The sequence below is a fragment of the Amblyraja radiata genome, chromosome 3, assembly GCF_010909765.2.
Source record: "Amblyraja radiata isolate CabotCenter1 chromosome 3, sAmbRad1.1.pri, whole genome shotgun sequence".
NCBI lineage: Eukaryota > Metazoa > Chordata > Chondrichthyes > Rajiformes > Rajidae > Amblyraja > Amblyraja radiata.
Window position 1 is genome coordinate 2,234,584 of NC_045958.1, and position 15,764 is coordinate 2,250,347.

The 15,764-nt window shown below is 40.3% G+C and overlaps 1 protein-coding gene across 1 annotated transcript in view; it reads left to right on the forward strand.

The window, feature by feature from the left end:
• The window catches only part of xrcc4 (X-ray repair cross complementing 4), a 407,425-nt gene that overhangs the window by 251,003 nt on the left and 140,658 nt on the right, over nucleotides 1–15,764 (forward strand). Inside the window, exon 7 of the mRNA XM_033017231.1 lies at nucleotides 15,243–15,378. Within this exon, the coding sequence (XP_032873122.1) occupies nucleotides 15,243–15,378 (136 nt within the window). The remainder of the gene's footprint in view (nucleotides 1–15,242; nucleotides 15,379–15,764) is intronic.

Below are 15,764 nucleotides of genomic sequence, written 5' to 3' on the forward strand. Positions count from 1 at the left end.
TGGGCTATTAATGTTCAGAGTTTTGTCCGAGCCAAGTTTAATAGCCTGATGGCTGTGGGGAAGTAGCAATTCCTGAACCTGGTCGTTGCAGTCTTCAGGTTCCTGTACCTTCTACCTGAAGGTAGCAGGGATATGAGTGTGTGGCCAGGATGGTGTGGGTCTTTGATGATGCTGCCAGCCTTTTTGAGGCAGTGACTGCGATAGATCCCCTCGATGGAAGGAAGGTCAGAGCCGATGATGGACTGGGCAGTGTTTACTACTTTTTGTAGTCTTTTCCTCTCCAGGGCGCTCAAGTTGCCGAACCAAGCCACGATGCAACCGGTCAGCATGCTCTCTACTGTGCACCTGTAGAAGTTAGAGACTAAGATGCTTTACACATGTTTGACACTACAAGTGCAATAGACATGCAAGCACTTGTCACTGAAAATCAAAACTGCAGATGCTTGAAATCTGAAATAAAAACAGAAAAACATGTTAGAACCTGTAACATTCAGGTTCAGGAGTAGTATTCCCTACAACCATCAGGCTATGAATTATATAGACTTGGGGACATTCTTTTTTACTTTGCACTACTGTTGTCAATTTATTTTGCTTGCTCTTTATATGTACTGAACCTTTTTTGTTTATTATGGGTTGTACAGATTAATATGTTTCCATTTCTATATTGCTATAAGTAAGAATTTCATTGTTCCGTTTCGGGACATATAACAATGAAACACTCTTGACTCTTGAAAATGCAGGAAAATCTCAGCATGTCAGGCAGCACCCGTGGAAAGAGAAAGAGACAATATTTTGAGTCTGTGACACTTCATCAGAACGCATTTGTTTCATTTGAAATGTTGTAGTTGAGGCATTGACATCAGGATAATAACATTGAGATGCAATCTGCTTTGTACAAAGGGACCTCCCCAATTTACAAATGCCTGACTTAATTACTGCCTGTAGATATTAATCTATTCCAAGGGATAGCCCGAGAAAATGGAGGTTTATTGTTTTCTGTGGCAATTAAAATGATAACTGTGCTCAGTTATTGTGTGTCGGCTCTATGTAAAATTCTTTATCAAGGATATTTTTTATGTGTATTTCTGTCCATTTAATAATTTCCCTGCACTGGCCTATCCCTGTGATTCTTTCCCTTCCTCAATCAAAATGTTATGTTTTGTGACTTGTCAGATCATTCCTTGAATTATTGCAAGAATATCAGCTTTTTCTGCAATTGACAACAACCCATCAGTGATTTATAACATTGCTGACTGATCTGAGAAATGCTGTATCTCTGGCATCAATCTCAAATGCAATTTGTATGTATTTAATTTATTTCGCTGGAAGATAGAAAGCACTTTTACAGGTATCTGTTTTGCAAAAACCTGTTTTGTTTTTTGCAACTTTTTGACTGAGGTAAAATGGAGCAAAGTTCGAGTAGCAATCTCAACGTCAATTCCATATTCAGTTTGGAAGCTACATCTTGCACTGATTGAATGAACCAGTTTTTTTTTTGTTCCTGCGTCTCACCATCAGATTTATCTTGTCTCATCCGAAAGCTGCATTGCATATTTGGCAGGTTACAGCAGGGGGTTTTGGGGAGAATCAATCTACCAAACAACAACAACCTCCATGCCCTTCCATCATGCTACTGTATTCAATGTTTCACACAGAAACTATATTATTAGTCCTTTGAGATCTTTCATGCCATTAAGTACGATCCTAAACCCTCAATTTACACTTTGCAACTTTTTTATTAAATGCTATTAATTAAATTTAATAAACAGCGCTACTAGTTTCACAAATTGAATCCAACTTTCATCTCAGTTTTTGATTTTAGATATTTCAGTTGCTGATGTAGGGTAATCATTAATTTCGCACCTGATTTATTTGACTCCAAAGATTTACAGCCTTTGATGTTCTATGCACAGAACTTTGATGCAACTAATCTGAGAGGAAATACAAGTACATCAAATATATAATTTGTACTGAGGCTGCACCTTAAAAGAGACATTGTGTGGCACGGACTTGCTTAAGACAATAATAGCAATAAAGGAAGCTAGTCTGACAACTTTGTTTTAAACCATGTTCCCGTGAAATCCTCTATTTGGGAATAATATGTAGATGGGCGTGATAACAAAATGCTTCCTATGCATTGAAAAGCAGAATACAAAGGAAAGGAGGTGCAGATGCCATGTTTCAGCACTGCCAGCAGCATAATTATTCGATTAGCACTTAAAAGGGGAGTGAAATTATTTTATGGTGTGAATTGACACGATCTGTTCTTGTTCATGCTGTCAATAGACATGTCGCCGATAGCATTTAACATGTTGCAAACGTCAGCATTAATACATTGCAACTCCCTTGTTGATAAAGAACCAGCACTTTTATTGACCCATTGAGCATTTACTAGATTTCAATAGGATCATAAAAAATTCAGACTTAAAATTAATTTTTTATTATAGTTTGTAAACTGCGACTGGTTTTGTAATCCGGTCAAGACGGCGATTTTAAAAGCTTATGTAATTAATTGTACGATTAAAGAGATGGAATCTGTAAGTTTGAATAATAGTAGAAGTACAGGCATTACTCTCTATCCTGTGGATTACTTTGCAAAAAGTGGTCTGCGAATTTAGTGTGTTTTCCCAAAATTAGTGTATCAAACCAAAGCTCCACAGCAGACCATGGAATGAGTAACATGTAGCAATAAAAGTGAAAAGCCAAGCAGAATATATTGCACAATTATCCCTCACATTTTCCCTTTAAATAATCAACAGTGACCAAGAACTCATAATAAATAGAAGGTGCTAAAAATAGAATGATCCATATAAAATGTATTCCATCTGCAAAATAAATACTTTTGGAATTTACTGAGGATAGTGCGTTACATTCTCAGTTGCCTTTATTCAACATTCGGGTGAAGTGACTAAAATAATTAAATATGGATTCAAACTTCAGATACTAATGTTTAAATGCGTGTGCATGCCCAGTGGCCTGCAAAAAAATATTTTGATGTGAAGATTGCTTTTTCTTTTTTGAAACAAGAGGAATTCTCCCTTCAATGAGACTAACTAGTTGTTACTTTCTCAGATTTATAAAAAATGATGAGGGGGTTTTCTACCAGTGTTAAGATCCGGGCTAATGCATGCTTATGATAACTAACCTGGAGAGCACTTTGGGTCCTTTCAATAGGAAAGTGCCATGGTTGCTAGGCAGGAGTCAGAGTACAGCTCCCGGGTGACCTGTGATATCTTGCGGGTCACTGCAATGCTTGACAGAGAGGCTATGAATCTCCCGAATTGCAGTGCTCAAGCTATTTTTGTACCTATACCTCAAGTGGATAATAGACATTGGGTCCCTGGATGGCAAAGGGAAGTTAGTTCCGACATTGTGACATCTCCTAAATGAAAGGAGCTCAGTTAGAATGTAATCTCTTACAAGATAACTGTCACCAGCTAATTTAAGAAAGGATGACTTTAACAAAGGACCTTTAGATTTTCCCCTGGTCACATTACAATTCAGGGTGGGATTTTCTTTCCCACTCAGTAATCTGTTTCCTTTTGCCCCCCTCATATCAGTTTTTATTGCTTTACAAGCCTGGTCATCTATTGAAGTCGTAGCAGTTCCATAAACCTCATTGTTTGATGCGGAACAGTATTTTCCATCGGGTTCGGGTGTAACATGATAACGTCATTGTATTTTAAGGTTTCAATACCCTGTCAAAATTTTTTTACTAAGCAATTGATTATATGTGGAAGCTGCCAAGGAAAGGAGTTTATCTCACCGCAGCTCTGTGATAGTTTTATAACCCTCAGTGCTTTGTTATTGTTAAGTGGAAAGTTTTGTACATTATTGTCTAAAAAAAATAAATGTTGTAGATTTAAAGACGATTCGAACTGAAAGTCAATTTTAAAGCTTTATTAAATCAGTATTGTACGGTAATACTGTACTTTATCCAAGTGGGGTTTTGTCCTTTCTGTTTAAGTCAGTTCTACACTGGCCACATCAGCTCATCATTGGGGATTTGCCAATTTTTGAGACTTTAAAAAAATGGAGGAAAATCTCTTTGATTTTCCTTATAAACTGTGGATGGCTTGATTGTAATCATGTATTATCTTTCCGCTGAAGATAGACACAAAATGCTGGAGTAACTCAGCAGGACAGGCAGCATCTCTGGAGAGAAGGAATGGGTGATGTTTCAGGTCGAGACCCTTCTTCAGACTGAGAGTCAGGGGAGAGGGAGACATAGAGATATGGAAGTGTAAGGTGTGAAAACGACAGATCAAAGGGGATGCTGTCAAGGAAAATGCAGAATGGTTCATTGTTAGCTGCGGAGAAGCACAATCAGTAAAATGTAATCAGTGAAACTATTCGGAGAGCTAGGACGGGGGAGGGGGGAGACAGGGAAAGCAAGGGTTACTAGAAATTAATTGGAGGAACATAAATTGGAGGAACGGCACCTCACATTTTGCTTGGGCAGCTTACAACCCAGCGGTATGATGTTGATTTCTCTAACTTCTTATTAACTTTCACTTCTCTATCTTTGGTGTAAACCAGCATCTGCAGTGCCTTCCTCCACATTATCTTTCCACTGACAGGTTAGCACGCAACAAAAGCTTTTCACTGTACCTCGGTACACGTGACAATAAACTAAACTAACTAACTGACTAATCAACAGTTTACAGTGAATCTTAGTATGGAATTCTTCTTCAAACAGTAGTGGAAGCAGAGTCTTGGAATATTTTTAAGGCAGATATTTAATAGGTATAGTGATGAAATGTTACTGTCAGTAAGTAGGTATGCAGACATGACATTGAGCCATGATCTTATTAAATAATGGAGCAGATTTAAGAGCCTTTGTGGCCTCTTCCTAATGCTCCTTAATTCACATGGTATAATATTGCAAGGAGTGAATAAATGTAACATTCATAAGACACATTTCATTCATCAAATTTCTGAATATATCAGAATCATTTTCCCAAGATGGAAATATCAAATACTAAGGGGCATAGTTTTGTGGAGAGTGGGGCAAAGTTTAAAGGAGATGTGCAGGGCAGGTTTTATTTACACACAGAGTAGAATGCCTGAAACATACTGCCATGGGTCATGGTTGAAGCAGATATGTTAGTGGCATTTCAAAGATGTTTGGGTAGCCATATTGATATGCAGGGAATGATTACGTGCAAGTAGATAAGTGATGGTCTTGGCAACATGTCGAATGGCCAGATTGTGTGCTGTACTGTTCTATGTTCTATATTCTATATCAATCCAAGAGTCATAGATAGAGTCATACAGTGTGGAAACAGGCCCTTCAGCCCATCTTGCCCACACTGGCCAACATGTCCCAGCCACACTAGTCCCACCTACCCTGCATTTGGTCCATATCCCTCCAAACCTGTCCTATCCATGTACCTGTCTAACTGTTTCTTAAATGTTGGGATAGCCCCTGTCTCAATTACCTCCTCTGGCAGCTTGTTCCATACTCCCACCACCCTTTGTGTGAAAAAGTTACCCCTCAGATTCCTATTAATTATTTTCCCCTTCTCCTTAAACCTATGTCCTCTGGTCCTTGATTTACCTACTCTGGGCAGGAGATTCTGTGCATCTACCCAATCTATTCCTCTCATGATCTTATTCACCTCTATAAGATCACCCCTCATCCTCCTGCTCTCGAAGGAATGGAATCCCAGCCTACTCAACCTTTCACTATTGGTCATGAATATTTTCTGTTAAGAATCAGAACAATGGCGTTTGTGTTTGCTGTAGTGCAATAGATACAACAATAATAAAAACACTATAAATGATCAGTTATTCTAAGTAAACTGGACCATGGTAGTACAAAAAACAAACTATGTAGTGCCACCATTATAGCAAAGTTCATCCTGACTCGGGAGGGTTGGGTTGAGTTATGGTTAAGGTTGTGCAGGATGGGTCAAGAACCAGATAGTTGATAGAAAGAAGCTGTTCTTGAACATGGCAGTAATGGTTCTTATGCCCCTGTCCCACTTAGGAAACCTGAACAGAAACCTCTGGAGACTTTGCGCCCCACCCAAGGTTTCCGTGCGGTTCCCAGAGGTTGCAGGTGGTTGCCGGAGGTTGCAGGTAGTGGAAGCAGGTAGGGAGACTGACAAAAACCTCCGTGAACCGCACGGAAACCTTGGGTGGGGAGCAAAGTCTCCAGAGGTTTCCTAAGTGGGACAGGGGCGTTAGGCTCCTATGCCACCTTTCCTATAGGAGCAATGAGAAGAGAGCGTATCCCAAGTGGTGTGGATCTTTGATGATATTCGCTGCCTTCTTGAGAGTGCATCCTGTAGATCGCTCTTTAGTGGGGAGGTCACTACCTGTCTGAAGAAGGATCTCGACCTGAAACGTCACCCATTCCTTCTCTCCAGCGATGCTGCCTTTCCTGCTGAGTTACTCCAGCATTATGTGATTACTCATGATAGACTGGGTAATATCCACCACTTTCTGAAGCCTCCTTTATTCTTGACCTTTCGAGTTTCTAAAGCAAGTCTTGATGCAACTTCTCCATACGCTCTCCTCTGTACACTTGTAATGTTTGTTAGAGTATTCAACAACATGTAAAATCTCCTCAAACTTCATGAGGAAGTAGAGGCATTAGTGAGCTTTATTGCATCAAACTCCTGGGCCCAGGACAGATCATCTTAAAGTATATGCCAAGGGACATGAGATAGTTGGCTAGCGCATGGTTACTGAATTTTCCCTTCTTGAAGTCAACAATCATCTCCTTGGTCTAGTTAATGTTGTGAGCAAGATTGTGGAGGAAGGAACTGCAGATGCTGGTTTAAACCGAAGATAGACACAAAATGTTGGAGTAACTCAGAGGGACAGGCAGCATCTCTGGAGAGAAGGAATGGGCGATGTTTCGGGTCAAGACCCCTTTTCAGTGATGTCAGGGGAGAGGGATATACATAGATAAGGTAGTGTAAGGTGTGAAAATATGACAAAGGGGATGATGTTCAAGGAAAATGTAGAATAGATCATTGTTAGCTGGGAGAAGGTAACAACAAAGCAAACAGAGAGGAAATGTAGTCGGAGTCAGTAAGACTAGTCGGAGAACTGGGAAGGGGAGGGATGGAGAGAGAGGGAAAGCAAGGGTTACAGTACTTGAAGTTAGAGAAGTCAATATTCATACCGTTGGAGCGTAAGGTTCCCATGCGAAATATGAGGTGCTGTTCCTCCAATTTACGCTGGGCCTTACTCTGACAATGGAGGAGGTCCAGGACAGAAAGGTCAGTGTGGGAATGGGAGGTGGAATTAAAGTGTTTAGCAACTGGGAGATCAGGTAGGTTTAGGCAGACTGAGCGGAGGTGTTCAGCGAAACGATTGCCGGGCCTGCGCTTGGTCTCGCCGATATACAGGAGTCCACACCTGGAACATCTTGTGAGCAAGATTATTGTTCTGGCACCACTCAACTAGGTTGTCGATCTCTCATTACCCATTATTAATCCAATGACATTGTTATCTGCCGTATTTATAGATGGCATTTAAGCCATGTCTGGCTACACATTCATGGGTATAGTAGAGGCTAGAGCAGGGAACTGAGCACTCAGCTCTGAGGGGCTCCTGTGCTGATAGCCAGCGAGGAGGAGGTGTTATTGCCCTGTATATCTGTAAAGGCACTGCTGAGAGTTCCCGAGAGACTTCGGACACTTCCTCATTTTCAGCTGTGAAATCCGGAGAGAACACAAAACAGATATCCATCACTTAATCTCTACCACAGAGGGAACTCTGAATGGAAATCTGTCACAAGCCACTTGTATAACCGATTGACTGCACTTTAGTGCAGAAGAAAGCAAGGGGAAACAAAAATAATAAAATCAATCAAAAATAAATACTAACAACAAGAAATAACATATTTGTGTTTCTGTTGCATGCTTTGCAACCTGAATATTACGTAGTTAATAACTATTTAGCATAAAGTTATTATAACTCAGTTATGCCCTTCCATCTGCTTTATTTATTTTTGTATATAATATTTTTATTGGAAGCAATGTACATACATAATAATCATGGTATATAACATAATACATTTCATGTACAACTTCTTTTTTTTTTATTATCTGCTTTATTAATGTGCAATGGTTCCAGAGTATTTCAACAACAACTAAGTGCAATAAGGGAATTATTGATTTCCATAACCTGCTAAATGCAGGAGTGGACAGCGAGCTTGTGAGGTTTGTAGTGCTTCATTTATTACAATTCCACATCTCTGGTAAAATGTGAACCATTCCCTGAAATCTTCCAACACATTTTTCCTACGATCGTTTGACAGCAAATTCATTGTCTTATAATGTGGTTGGTGGGAAACACCGAGGGGGGATGGGAGCAGAAGGAGTTTCCCGTGTGAATGCAGCTTTTGAATTGGTCTGGGTGCGTTACCAGAGACCTCGGGGCTGAGCGTCAGATGTGTTTTGATGTATGAAGTAATTAAGAGAAAACCTGCTGCTTTTGTTTGACCCAGTGCTCCAGGTGTTCCAGACTTCATTCTACCAAGGGGTGCACTTCCTTCACATGCCAAAACATAACTTTACAGAACGCAAATTCACTGACATGTATTAGTTAATGCAATCCATAGTATTAGTAACTAGTGGAGAAATGGAAGATTAATTACAAAATTAATGCATACTCTACTACATAATAATTAACTAACTTACCCATGGGCCACCAAACTAACTTGGAATTGGAACCTTATATTTAAAATACGATTTTACATGCTGTAAAAATGCAGTCAGTTATAATTTATTTTCACGGCTGAGCAAAAGTAAATTAAGTAACTCCATCCAGAGAAAAAGCATCAGTCATCAGTCACGTACAATCTGTATTACAGTATGACCAAAGCTTTTTTTAAATTTAAATATGGAACATGGAATTTTACAAACCTTTTTATCTACAATTATTTTTTCCTAAGTTATCAGCTTAATGAGTAGATTTTTAATAATGTACATGTACACCAAATCATACTTTTTGGTATTTAGTTTAGTTTAGAGATACAGCATAGAAACAGGCTCTTCGGCCCACCGTGTCCGGCCCGACTAGCAATCCCCGCATATTAACACTATCCTATACCATTTACACATACATCAAGCCTGTATGTCTCGAAGATCTCGGAGACAACCCCACGCGGTCACGGGGAGAACGTACAAACTCTGTACAGACAGCACCCATAGACGGGATCGAACCTGGGTCTCCAGCGCAGCAAATCTACCGCTGCGCCATCATGCCACGCTGTTCTGAATTTTTGGATTCTGTTCTGAATTTTTTTCAGTATTTGCTAAGAGTGGAATATTGGAAAAGTCTCCCCATCCCGTTATCGTACAATCAATGGAGTGTTGGATTCTGCAGCATGTAATGGATGCAAACCCCATTGAGATCGGTCCCTGCCTAATGAACTGCAGGTGGCAGAGCAAAGTGACAGGTTTCACTGTATTCAGAATCACCATTGTTCATTCAACCTTTGCAACTGAAGGAAGTTCCCTGGTTCTCTGCTCAGGGTTGTTGAGGATGTTAATTAAAGGCATATCTCAATTTCTGCAACTCAAAACTGCATGAAAGTCTGCTTCATGCAGCCCACGGGATCAAAACTTCTCTTTCTCATCAAATACACCGTTTAACAGTACTGCACAGGAACATAATGCCCCTTGACCCACAATGTCCATGCGAACATGAAGCCAAGATTAAATAATCTCATCTGCCTGCACATGATCCATATCCCTCCTTCCTCAGTTGGTTATTGCCTGTGTAGCTTCTGGTGCGATCTTTCATTATCAACCATCAATATTCTCACTGGTGTAGGAAGGCACTGCAGATGCTGGTTTATACCGAAGATAAACACAAAATGCTGGAGTAACTCAGCGCGTCAGGCAGCATCTCTCGAGAAAAGGAATAGGTGATGTTTTGGATCGATCTGTCTGACCCGAAACGTCATATTTTCCTTTTCTCCAGAGATGCTGCTTGACCCACTGAGTTACTCTGGCATTTACAAATCTATAGGTGAGGAGTCAACTAGCACAGCACATGGATCCTCGGGCAGGCATTATTTCCCCTCAAGTCTACTCCGCCATTCAATCATGGTTGATCTAGCTTTCCCTCTCAACCCCATTCTCCTGCCTTCTCCCCACAACCCCTGACACCTGTACTAATTAAGTTTCTGTCAATCTCTGCCTTAACAATATCCATTGACTTGGCCTCCACAGCCATCCATGGCAATGAATTCCACAGATCCACTACTCTGACTAAAGAAATTCCTCCTCATCTCCTTTCTAAATGTATCTCCTTTTATCACGAGGCTATGGCCTCTGGTCCTAGACTCTCCCACTGGTGGAAACATCCTCTCCACATTCACTCTATCTAGGCCTTTCACTATTCAGTAAGTTTCAATTGATAATTACTCATTTGTAAGCTTCCCCCCAGTCTAGTTTCAGTAAAAACACTGAATCAAGCACGATGCAACTAAATTTTATTTTAACAAAAGCGCGTCACAGATCAAACACTGTACCTATCCCACCATGGGTTCGATCCTCGCGTCTGCCTGTTCAAGCCCTCTAGGTCTCGCTCAGACAGAGACACTCCAGAAGTTCACGCTGTCCCAAGCGTTCTTCCAGAAGATTGACCCTGGACTTCCTGGTAGTGGACTTTATATGTCTGGGACCTCGAGGGGCCGAACCACATGGGGGTGGTCTCTTAATCACCCAATTACTGATATCGATTAACCCCATACATAACAGGCATTTCCCTATCCCAATGATACAACAGTTCAATACATTGTATTCACAACGGACTTCGAGAGGAAGCAAATGTAGAAACATTTACCCTGATGTACAGAAAACCCAGACAAGGCTCAACACCTCATCCAATTAACACTCGGCAAAGTCAGACTCTGCAACATTATTTACAACTATTTACAAGGTGTATGTCTGGTTTGCAGCCATCCAATCCATTCTATGCATTTTGCACCAGATTGACAGGGTTTGCAGGGCTTCCTATTCTTTGCTTGCAAATTGTATCTAAGCTCCAGACACTCGGGCACCTCTTCGCAGCTTGTCCCAGCTCTGCAGAGAGCAATTCCAATTTGACCAAATTTCCTAGCAACCCTGAAACTTAACCGCATTTTGAAGTCCTTAGAAATGAGCAATTATCAATTGAAACTCACCGAATTTTGAAGTCCAATTTAGCCAGCATTAACACAATGAGGTGGGACCCCTCGTCCTTCTAAACTCCAGCACATACAGGCCCAGTGCCGTGAAACGCTCATCATATGTCACCAGGCTCCATCCTGTGCTCAGGAAAGGCTGAGTTACGAGTTTATCAGCCAGTTGATCCAGGGCTATCTCGGGAGATTGTGTGGCCCAACATTTCTCCAGCTAGTTTGTACTTTCAGCCATTATTGGATTGGATTGTTTTAGAAGGTAAATGCCTTCATCGATGCAGCTTAGCATGGAGTTTTAGAAGTTTGATCTCTGCTGCAGTGACTTTTTTAAATTACAAGCTCAATTTTGCCACCAAAACTATGATGCAGCTACCGGTATTCCACTATTCATGCACAGATACAATTGTAACTCCAGATTATGTCTGATTAGATGCTTTTTGTCCAAAAACCTAAAGGTTGTTGTTCTGCATTGATATACTTAAAAACATCATCTTTGCCTCATCTTTGATTGGTTGTGGTTTATAATTGTCATGTGTACCCAGATACAGTAAAAACCTTTTCTTTGTGTGATTTGATCGACTGAATTAGCTGAAGTCGCTATATTTTCATGGTGAAAGCAACGTTTTCACAGAAACATAATTTCAAGCTTGAGTACCCTTTTAACAATGTGATGATTGTTAATCAATATAAATTGACCTCATGAAAAATGAATTATTACAAAATTGGAGCCTCAATCATTCAGATATTAAATGTTTTTCAAATTTTAAATATCTCATGTTTTTTTCCTCTTCTCCCTTCCTTAATCAAATCTTTCATTTTATGCCTCTTCCCGTACCTGATTTAACACTTAATTCAATATGCTCTAATTTTGCATTCTGTCCATACGCTGTTTATTTTTCAATACTTTTATCAGATTAGTAAGTAGGAGAAGCACTTACCTGCCCTTTTTCCTCAGGTCCCTGTTATCTATGTTGTTATCAGCTAAAACCTCCAGTGACTTAATGGAAACAAATGTTCTTGGCTGAAAGGTGCTGGGATATGTCTAATTAGTGACAAGTGTCGAGAGATTTCTCACTACAGCAAAATCTGACACACATTTTCTTCTAATTTTATTCAATTTAAACACTGGTTGAATGCTGTGAAAATGTACATATTTGGTGAGGGACTCCCGCCAACATTCTGTCACAAATATGAGATCCATCTTCACAAGATCATTACAATAAAATTAAATCAACTCATAAAGCAACTAAATAGACATCTTAGTTAAGTTTAGTTTAGAGATACAGCACGGAAACAGGTCTTTCGGCCCACCGAGTCAACACCGACCAATGATCCCCGCACATTTATACTATCCTACGCACACTAGGGATGATTTACATTTATGCCAAGCCAATTAACCTACAAACCTGTACATCTGTGGAGTGTGGGAGGAAACTGGAGATCCCAGTGAAAACCCACGCAGGTCACGGGGAGAACGTACAAACTCTGTACAGACAGCACCCATAGTCAGGATCAAACCTGGGTCTCTGACGCTGTAAGGCAGCAACTCTACCGCTGCACCACTGTGTTGCTCTTACATAGTTCTAAGAATTTTGTATTATTACACCATTTTTGATGCCTTTTTTCATTGTGGTCCAATCTGAAGTTTTTGATAGGATTTTTATTGGTGTAAAAGAATATCAGCATGTTTGAGTATAAAAGTCTGTAAGTCATGACACAGCTTTATGGGACTTTGGTTAAACCACAGTACTGCGTGCAGTTCTCGTCACTCCCTTGCAGTAAGAATGTGGAGGCTTTGGAGAAGGTGCAGAAGATGTTTACCAGAATGCTGCTTGGATTAGAGTGTATTAACTATAAAGAGAGGATAGATAAACTTAGATGGGGTTTTTTCTGGAACGTCGGTGGTTGAGGGAAGATCTAATAGAAGTATATAAAATTATGAGAGGCAGAGATGGGTTCGACAGTCGGAAACTTTTTAACTAGGTGGAAATGTCATGCCTCAAAAACCTTTGATCTAATTAATAAGGATGCTGTGTACTTTAAAGTAAATGAATAATCAGTAATCTGACTAGGCCAGCATGATGGTGCTGTAGATAGTGCACTGTCTCCAATGAACGGTTCTATTCTGACCTTCAGTGATAATCAGCATGGAGTGAGCATGTTCTCTATAACTATGGGAGTTTCCCCTGGCTACTCTGATTTCTTCCCATGCCCTAAAGGTGTGTTGATTGTTAGGTAATTGATCATTGTAAATTTACACCCAGTACCGATGTTGGGGAGCTGATTGAAGTAAGATTATTGGAAATAAAAGGAAAAATGAAATTGTTTTGAGTACCAGCAGATTCTCAATCGGTCAATTGACCTCTTCCTACGAACAAAGAATTATTTGTATGAAAAAAAGCAGTAGGGGATGCTGTATAGGTGAAATGAGGTGTTAGTTAAAAGGCAGAGATGGTCTATAATGTAAACACAATGCCACTCAGAGGGAGGTTGGATGGACCATAGACAAGTTGAATTGTTTGTCAACTCTCTCTGATTTAAATGCAGGCATTCTCAACAAGATTAAGTAAGTAAGTAAGTTTATTGGCCAAGTATATTCACATACAAGGAATTTGCCTTGGTGCTCCGCCCACAAGTAACAACATGACATACAGTGACAGTTACGAATGACTCAGAAAACACTAAACATTAATAATAATAAAACATTAATGATTAGATTTGAATCCTGTGTGTGAAAGGTTAATACTGACTTTATAAAAGTGAGCGCATTATTTTGAGGGGAGAGCAATTGTTTTGAGGGAAATGTTTTTTAAAAAAAATAAACTACATGGAGTTTTCTGGATAAACTCAGTGTGTGAGGCAGCATCTATGGAGCGAAGGAATAGGTGACGTTTCGGGTCTCGACCGGAAACATCACCTATTTCCTTCGCTCCATAGATGCTGCCTCACCCGCTGAGTTTCTCCAGCATTTTTGTCTACCTTCGATTTTTCCAGCATCTGCAGTTCTTTCTTAAACATGGAGTTTTCTTAACATTTTTAAGTGTTTTAATTCTTTGAAGTTAGCCAATGAAGCAGGAGTTCATGTTTCATGTTTTATACGTGTATCATTTTCCGGTTATCTGTACAATTATATATTCATCCAACATATTGCTTTCAATTTGACCAAGGAGAGATGGTCTTACATTTATGGGTAGATATTTTTTCTTTATTTCACCTCTTTCTGCAAATGATGCTAGCAAAGTGTATGCCAGACCCTGGCCACACACTCATTTCACCATTGCCATCGGGAAGAAGGTTCAGGAGCCTGAAAACTGTAACATCCAGGTTCAGGAACAGCTTCTTTCCCACAGCCATTCGGCTATTAAACACTACAACCTCAAATAAGTTCTGAACTACAGAGACTATTATTGTTAATATTACACTATTATCGTTTGTTTTTTGTGTGTACGTACTGTTATGCTGCTGCAAGTAAAAATGTAATTGTTCTATCTGGGACATATGACAATAAAACACTCTTGACTTGAGAAATAGTGCACATTCCCTTGTGGTAATTCCACACAGTATCCAACATGTTCAATGCATGTTCTAGGTTTGAGATTAGGTCAGATCGGGGAGGGAGTTCCCCCCGCCACGGGTACCATGTAATCCCGTGCTACCTGCTCCATGGTCGGATAGTCGGCGACTAAACCGTCTCCCCCACCTGGTTTGCCAGGTGAGGAAGGGGCTGTGGACCCCCAGCAGGATCAAAAACAAGACCTGTCAAAGGGCGGATAAGCTTCTAGCGGGCCAATGGCCATCCACACTTCAGTAGAAGTTGCGGTCACTGTCGTACACGGCATTGTAAGGAATGATGATAAAGCACACACACCAGAATCCTATACTTCCAGCGGCGGAAGTCCGCAGGAACTGGAGGACAGAGATGTGTGGTGCGTCCGTCACCGTTCCCTTGGAAACCAGCACCACTGCGTCACTAATGTTTTCAACGATGATGAATGAATGAATGATGTTTGAGATTGGTTTTCCCTTTCATTTAACATCCCTCCCCTTTAATATACAGATATTCATCTCATTTGTCTCCTGATCTTCTTAGATCTATGCGAAGGTGATCTCATTGACAGCGGTCTGCATGACATGGTTGACATAGCACCAAGTCGAAAGCGACGGTATCGGAATCCAAAGCAGAAGGTTGAAGTGGCAGAACCCCCAAAAGCTTTGGAGGATAAGAGGTGAGACCTTTTCTGCAGTCACAATTGGGAAGAAATTCATCCATGGCTGTGTGCAACGGTTTATATGCATTGCACTCCACTTTGCAAGTTCAGTAACTTGAACTTCAATGAAAACTATTTTCTGAGTGGAAGTTCGACATACAGATACATCATCATCGCACACGTGCCATGGATGAATTTTCTAATTGCCAATGGATATCGCACAATGTATGCATGTGGTGTTTATTGTTATAAGAACTGAGATTTCAAAATGAAGTCATGAGCTGAAAGCCATATAATGACAACTACTTTAGAGGAAACAATCAGAGGAATTTCATTAGGAGTAAGCATTCGTCAGCAGATATTACACTATTCTTTCAAAGCTAAAATATTATACAACTCTTTCG